The 7,892-nt window shown below is 51.2% G+C and overlaps 1 protein-coding gene across 1 annotated transcript; it reads right to left on the minus strand.

Moving 5' to 3' along the window:
* Window positions 1-4,641: 4,641 nt before the first annotated feature.
* On the minus strand, window positions 4,642-7,657 carry PGPEP1L (pyroglutamyl-peptidase I like). Its single transcript, XM_039235062.1, is given in 5 exon segments — window positions 4,642-4,740; window positions 4,742-4,892; window positions 5,611-5,837; window positions 7,094-7,216; window positions 7,604-7,657. Coding segments are annotated over 5 exon segments (654 nt in total).
* Between the last annotated feature and the right edge of the window lie 235 nt (window positions 7,658-7,892).

Below are 7,892 nucleotides of genomic sequence, written 5' to 3' on the forward strand. Positions count from 1 at the left end.
GGGACAAAGGACTCAACCTTCACATTTCCCTGTCCTCGTTGGTACCGCATGGCCAGCAGAGTCAGGATGCACATGCAAACCAATCAGGCACACGGGATGTGGCTCGCTGGCGCTGTTCAAAATGTTACCTTCTAGCTGACGATCTTGATCTTGGCCTGTCCCGGGGCCTCTAGGCACCTTTTTTTTTTTTTTTTTTTTTTTTATGGCCATGGGAAATGGCTATAATAAGAAATGTGAACAATATACATTCAAAGGTAACAAGCTGTAAGTGCTCTGGAATCAGACCACAAGCACATCAGGAGGGCGATCATTTCTCGACACTTCGACTGTAAGAAAGTACACTCCAGGAACAAGGTCAGGCACTGTGTAAAGGGCAGGCTAGCAAGGTGTGGGCAGCAGAGGTCAATCAAAGGCCACAGTTATTTCAGATCCAGTGAGTCGCACAAACATTCGGATCTAAAGACAAAACACCTTCCTCAAAGAGAGGACCGTCTCAGGCTCTTGGTGTGGCCCCAGGGTGTCTGCTCACCACGGGCACTCGGGACCGTCACTGGATGACTGATGGGTACAGGCTGGCTCAGTTCCAGGGGTTGGGGGGGGCAGGGTGCATAGGCTGGCAGCAGGAGGACACAGGAGTCTGGTGTGGCACTCCCACGTTCCCCGGCAGATCAGTGGTGCGCTCTTGGCTTGAGGCGCCATCTTCCACACTCATCCTCAGCCAGAAGCAGCAGCAGTTTCTTCTCAGGATGAAGGTGATGTGTCTTTACAAATGTTAGAGCCTCTCCTCACTGCGCCACTTCTTAAGACCACAGATCCCATGGGGCTATTTCTGTACTTCTGGTCACAGGTCCAGCCACGAGCCCAGACTCGCTCGGTAAGGTGTGTGTGTTGTGTGTGTGTGTGTGTGTGTGTGTGTGTGTACGGGGGGTGCTCATCATGGACAGACTCGCACATCTGTTCTCTCACCAGATATTCACAACTCTGCAAAGGAAGGACTTTCTTTACTCTTCTATGGATAAGCAAACCTGCAGATGTGTTCGAGACTCCCCAGCTATTAAGTGACCAACCCAGGGTTCAACCTGTTTAAGCTGGGTCAGCTTTCAGATGGACTCAGAACTGCCATGTAGCAGCCACAAGTAAACAGGCCCCAGGATGTACCAACAGAAGATGGTGGGCCACTGAGAGCAGCATGTGATCGGGCCCTCTGGATTCTCCCTGAAGAATGTCAGAGGTCACACAGGGGGAGATGACTGGGATGGTCATCAAGAGGGAGCTCTGGTAAAGGCTTAGTATCCAAAATCTATAGAGAACTTATCAAACTCAATACCCAAAAAACAAATAACCCAGTGAAGAAATGGGCAAAAGACATGAACAGACACTTCTCCAAAGAAGATATCCAGATGGCCAACAGACACATGAAAAAAATGCTAAACACCACTCATCATCTGGGAAATACAAATCAAAACCACACTGAGGTATCACCTCACACCTGTCAGAATGGCTAACATGAACAACTCAGGCAAGAATAGTTGGCGAGGATGCGGAGAAAGAGCTCTCTTGCACTGCTGGTGGGAATGCAAACTGGTGCAGACACTCTGGAAAAACAGTATGGAGGTTCCTCAAAAAACTAACAATGGAACTACCCTACAACCCAGCAATTGTCCTACTAGGTATTTATCTGAAGGATACAAAAATGCTGATTTGAAGGGGCACATACACCCCAACGTTTTAGCAGCACTATCGACAACAGCCAAAGTATGGAAAGAGCCCAAATGTCCATCGACTGATGAATGGATGAAAAAGATGTGGTGTGTATACACACACACACACACACACACACACACACACACACACACAATGGAGCATTACTCAGCAATCAAAAAGAATGAAATCTTGCCATGTGCAACTGCATGGATGGAACTAGAGGGTATTATGCTAAGCAAAATTAGTCGGAGAAAGAATTATCACATGACTTCACTCATATGAGGACTTTTAAGATACAAAACAGATGAACAGGGAAGGGAAGCAAAAATAATATAAAAACAGGGAGAGAACAAAACATAAGAGGCTCTTAAATACAGAGAACAAACAGAGGGTTACTGGAGCAGTTGGGGGGGGGGGCTAAGTGGGGGAGGGGCATTAAGGAATCTACTCCTGAAATCATAGTTGCACCATGTGCTAACTTGGATGCAAATTATAAAAAATAAATAAATTCTAGAAAGTAAAAAAATGATTAAAAATTTTAAAAAAAACTGTTCAAACTGCAGAAAATAAAGCCTTCTAAATTCTTTTAAAAAAAAATGAGAGAGCGAGCGAGCAAGCAAGCTCTGGGCCTCCCAACTGGATGACATCTAACAGTTTGTAAAACATGCATCACTTGGTGCCAAGCGACCTGAAAAAGCACTGAGGCGGGGTCCCGAGGCCCCCTGCCTGCCCCGGGCCTGAGACAGAGGCTACAGTGGGGAGGGGGACAGAGGGGTAGCAGGCGTCTGCCCACAAATACAGAAGGGTCACCACTTGAACAACCAACACAGCCAGGCCCTGCATGCTGGCCATGCCATCCCGCTCGGCTGGCTTTCATCCACTACGATTTGACTCCAAACCTTGTTTTATGTCGAACAAGCCAGGTTCATTTGCAAAAGGGGGCCCGTAAAGTTTGTTCCAAAGGCACAAGGTGCCACAGAGCTAAGGATGAGCCGAGCAAGGCCCGCCCACTTCCTCTGTTATTAAGCGCCAAATGCTTTCTCTTCCGGTGAAGGAATCTGGACACTACGTGAATAATGCTTTTTTAAAAGGGAATTAAGTGAAAGTGACGGCTGTGAGCACAACAAGGAACAAGAAATTTCCCAGACCTTAGCCACCTTCAACCCCTTCCTCCAAAACACAATGTCTCTCGCTGGATACTGACCCCCACCCCCCCCGCAAACACAAGACAAGTACATCCTTGCTTTGAGCAGCTGGACACAAGACCCAGGTGTTTGCCCAAAGGCAACATGCTAGCTGAAGAGGGGAGATTCTGTTTCTAAAAAGTAAGTATAACACCCATCATGGTGGAGAAGCCAAGCCTAGCTATTCTCCTTTAAGGCCAAACACTACTGGTAGGAATATAAAACAGCGTGACTGCCACGGGAAACGGTATTGGGCCGTTTGCCTTGGGGCGCCTGGGTGGCTCAGTCAGTTAAGCGTCCGACTTCGGCTCAGGTCATGATCTCGCAGTTCGTGGGTTTGAGCCCCACGCTGGGCTCTGAGCTGACAGCTAGCTCAGAGCCTGGAGCCTGTTTCAGATTCTGTATCTCTCTCTCTCTCTCTCTGACCCTCTCCTGCTCACGTTGTCTCTCTCTCTCTCAGAAGTAAATAAAACATTAAAAAAATTCATAGGATTGCCTTATGATCCAGCAGTTCTACTCTTAAGTATATAAACAAAAGAACTGAAATTAGGAACGCTAACTTTTTTTGTGCACCTGCGTGCACAGTACTAGTATTCACAATAACCAAAAGGTGGAGGCAACCCAGTGTCCACAAAAAGATGAACAGATAAACAAAACATGGCCTGTACTTACAATGAACTATCACGCAGCCTCAAAAAAGAAAATTCAGTCACAGGCTACAATATGGATGGGCCTCAAAGACACTACGCTGAGTGAAATAAGCCAGTCACAAAAGGACACCTATTGAAATTCATTTATACGAGGCCCTCAGAGTGATCAAATTCAGAGATGGAGGGTAGAATAATGGTTGCCAAGGGCTGGGGGTAGTCAGGAGGGGGGGATGTTATTTAATGGGTACAGAGTTTCAATTTGGGATGTTGAGAAAGTTCTAGAGATGGATGGTGGTGATGCCTGTACAAGTGAATGTACATCATGCCACTCAACACTTTAAAATGGTTAAGGGGGCTCCTGGGTGGCTCAGTCAGTTAAGTATCCGACCTTGGCTCAGGTCACCATCTCAGGGTTTGTGAGTTCGAGCCCCGCGTCAGGCTCTGTGCTGACAGCTCAGAGCCTGGAGCCTGCTTCGGATTCTGTATCTCCCTCTCCCTGCCCCTCCCCTGCTAGCGATGTCTCTCTCTCTCTCTCAAAAACAAACATTAAAAGAATTTTTTAATGGTTAAAAGGGTAAATTTTATCATGTGTGTGAAAACACACGAGTTTTTAAAAGATTAGAAAAAGAAAAACCAAACACTAGAGACCCAGTGGCGCAGAAGCTGCACACGGCACCTGGATACACGAGCTCCGAGGCCAGGAATGGGGCGCCCGGCAGCAGCAGCGGCGGCTACACCTGTGTTTCCCGACTGGCCAGCTGGTCACAGATCACCATCACGTGTGGCTCTGCCAAACAGGTCTGCGGTTTTAGCAGTCTGGGCAGGATCACACAGGCCCACTGCACAGTCTTTTTAAGAGGGGGAAAAAAAAATTACTAGGATTTCATTTTATTGTCATGAAAACCATAACTGAAGCTAGTTAATCCCTTGTGCAATGTCTGCCTTTCGGAGCGTTCTTCTTTCTTCTGACAATAAAATAACCCTTTGTGATTTCGTTGGGCTAATTTCGAGCTTTTTTTCCCCTCTGTGTGAACGGTTTTACAAGCCATTTTTTTAAAAGTCTCTCAAAGCACAGGTGATCTCTGCACACAGGACTGAAACATTTAATTTTCTCTAAAGGAGCAGTCCCCCAGTCGGTTCCCCTGGGCGGGGATCACCAGAGGCTGAGCTTCCTGAGATCCAGGCTTCGGGCTCGGCCTTCCGCATCTGCGCCAGCATGTCCTGGGTGAGGACCCGCAGGGCTTCGCCCAGCACGGGCGCTGGCAGCCGACACGATAATGGCGGCACGTGGATGAGTGCCGCGCGCCCATTTCCGTGATGCAAAGACAGGTAATAGGTGTAATCACAGATGTATCTGCAACCACACAAGACGCCACGTTACTCCTTGGGCGGGCCTCTAAGCCCGGGGCAACGTGAGCCAAAGGGACAGCGAAGCACCCGCCAAGCGTGAAGAAGGCAGGCTGCCCCCCGGGAAGGTTCTGTTCTTCTGCCTCTGAAAGCGCATGTGCGGGGAATGCGCCCTGGAGAGACGCTCGGTCTCACCGTCCCAAGACCAGCAAGTGGCCGAGCCTGAGAAAGGGCCAGATTTTCAAAGTGACTAGTTCAAAGCCCCTTGTGCCCTCGGAACCCCTCTCCCTTCGTTCCTTCTGTGGGGGCTGGAGAAACTCCCTACTGCGGGTCAGAGTTCGCAGGAACCAGGGTAAATCAGCCTCTGTGCGGGGCTGAATCAGAACAGCTACTCACAACCGGGCCGCAAGAAATAAAAACCGAGCATCCACAAGACGTTAGAGGCTCTCAAAACACACCTCCCCATCTCTTCTCCTCCATCAACGCACCAGAGGCCCGGAAGGGGGCACGGCGGGCGGGGGGCGGGCTTGGAACCGAGGCCCGGGAAGGAGGGGGCGACAATGCGCTGGTCTGCACCCTGGGTGGCACTGCGTGAGCAAGCGGCCTGCTGGCCGGCGCCAGACGGCCTCCCGGTGGGGACAGGGGACACCCCGGGAGCGGGTCGGGTCACGCTCCAGCCACGCAGCCTCCCCACCGCCCAGGGACCCGACCCCCGCCGCGCCTACCTGCCGGCATCGCGGGAGTAGATCACCTGCACGCCCTCCACCGCCACGCGCTTGCGGACGGCCCTCATGTTGACCCCTGACGCGATCACTTCCGGGCCATCGGGAAGGCACTCGCCGCGCGCGGGCCGGAAGCCCCGGATGTCGGCGTCCCAGTAACCTCGGTTCTTGGCGCACTGTTCCAGAACGATGGCCTTGGCGGAGGCGTCCAGCCCTACGTGCACAACGAGCTGCAGAAGCACAAGGGAAGGGAAACTGAGGCCTGCTCCCCGGATGTAGCTGAAGGGCTAAGTCAAGGGAGAGCACCAGCACCGGGCGCAAAACATCTCCAACCCCAGATCCGGCCGGCACAACCTCCGAGATTCCCCGCTGACTGCCTTTAATGAATATGCTGGAATGAAAAACAGCTGGACATGGGGCGCCTGGGTGGCTTAGTCGGTTAAGCGTCCGACTTTCGCTTAGGTCATGATCTCGCGGTTCGTGGGTTCGAGCCCCGCGTCGGGCTCTGTGCTGACTGCCAGCTCAGAGCCTGGAGCCTGTTTCAGTCTGTGACTCCCTCTCTCTCTGACCCTCCCCTGCTCACGCTATCTCTCTCTCTCTCTCTCCTAGAAATAAATAAAAAAATATTAAAAAAAAAAAAAAGAAAGAAAAGAAAAACAGCTGGACAGAAACCCATGTGGCATTTAATTTAACTGCTTTTATAGGTCTAAATATTCTTCCAGGGTAACATATTCCCTTCTTTGCCCCAGGGGTCCCCAGAGGCCCCCTGGTGGCTAAGGCTGGCACAGGAGAAGCTTCCTGTTTCTGGGGAAACTTCCATCTCTTTTATGAAACTCTAACAAAGCAAGTTAGTAACAATGCGCTAAAATACTGTTAGGGTTTCTTGAGCTGATTGTTTTTCCTCTTTGAAAAAATAGCTGCTGAGCGTTTTATCCAAACACTTGGGTCTTAATGGCTTGGTGGTTGCGTTGATCTAATCATCTGGTTTTCCTGTTTTATGGATATTTGTTCCAGTTTTTCATAGAATAACTCTGTTCGGATAAAAAAGGCTGGGCGTCATGTAGACGGGACCTCCCCGGGTGCAGGACCAGCTCCACGCTTTTCCAGGCCCAAAAGGTCTTGGCCTCACTCGTCACCTCGCAACCAACCTGCCCTGCCTGGGCATGGCCGGGACCCAACCCAGGGGCCACTCTGGTAGGTGGAAACTATCTTTGAGTCCCGGCGAGGAATAAAGATTCCATTTATTTTCCTCCTTCTCTCTCTCTCCAGAATATTCTTCCAAGATCGACTCTGTATTTCAGCTTAAACTCTTCCAGACACACCCAGAACCTTAGGATCTTACTGGTGGGACGTGGGGGCGGATGGCACCTCAGCCAGCAACTCCAGAACCAGGGTGGGGGGTTCACAGGCTCTGGGGATCCATCTCATCATCACCCCTCTCCCCGCGCCCCCCCCCAGCCCCGCTGCCTCCTCAGCCATCATTTACTTGCGGTTGAAGGTCTTCCCAGATTCTGGTGACCCTCCGCTTCACCTCCCTGTAATCTACAGGCAGCTGAAGGACACGCAGCTCAACCTCCGGGTCACTGTTCAGGCCCAGCGTGGACAGCTCCTGGAGAAAGCAGCAGGTAAATCCCCTTTCTTAATGGAGGGCCAGGGAGAATCCCTGAAAAGCTAACACTTGGGTCACTCATTCTATTCCCAGGGACTATTTTATTTTATTTTATTTATAGTTTATTTTTTGAGAGAGAAGGGGAGGGGCAGAGAGGGGGAAGGAGAGAGAGAATCCCAAGCAGGCTCTGCACTATCACCGCAGAGCCCTTTGTGGGGCTGGAACTCATGAACCCTGAGATCATGACCTGAGCCCAAATCAAGAGTCAGAGGCTTAACCAACTGCACCCCCCAGGTGTCCGTCCAAGGGACCTTCTGTTGGTATGGACCCTGCCCTCGAGAAGTTCACAGGGTGACAGAGGGCCAGTAGGGGAATCGCAGCACGTACCCCCCAAGGCCCTAGGAAGCCTCTCCTGTCGCAGTGCCAGTACCCCAGAGGCATATCTGATCCAGCCCGCGGGTTAGGACCCAGTTCGCAAAAGGGATGCAGGAAGGTGTAGGGGACGGATGAGGAAGAGGGAGCTTCAGAGGCACAGACGAGCCCGAGAGCCTTAGCCTTTGGGAAACATGGGGTGACTTGGCGCTGGGCAGTGGGCGTGAGGCAGCGAAAGCTTCTTCCGGGCGTCCTGCACCTCCAGGGACAGGGTGCTTAGCACCCCAGACTCTGATCTGAGCAT

The sequence above is a fragment of the Hyaena hyaena genome, unplaced genomic scaffold, assembly GCF_003009895.1.
Source record: "Hyaena hyaena isolate Hyena2069 unplaced genomic scaffold, ASM300989v1 scaffold_95, whole genome shotgun sequence".
Lineage (NCBI taxonomy): Eukaryota > Metazoa > Chordata > Mammalia > Carnivora > Hyaenidae > Hyaena > Hyaena hyaena.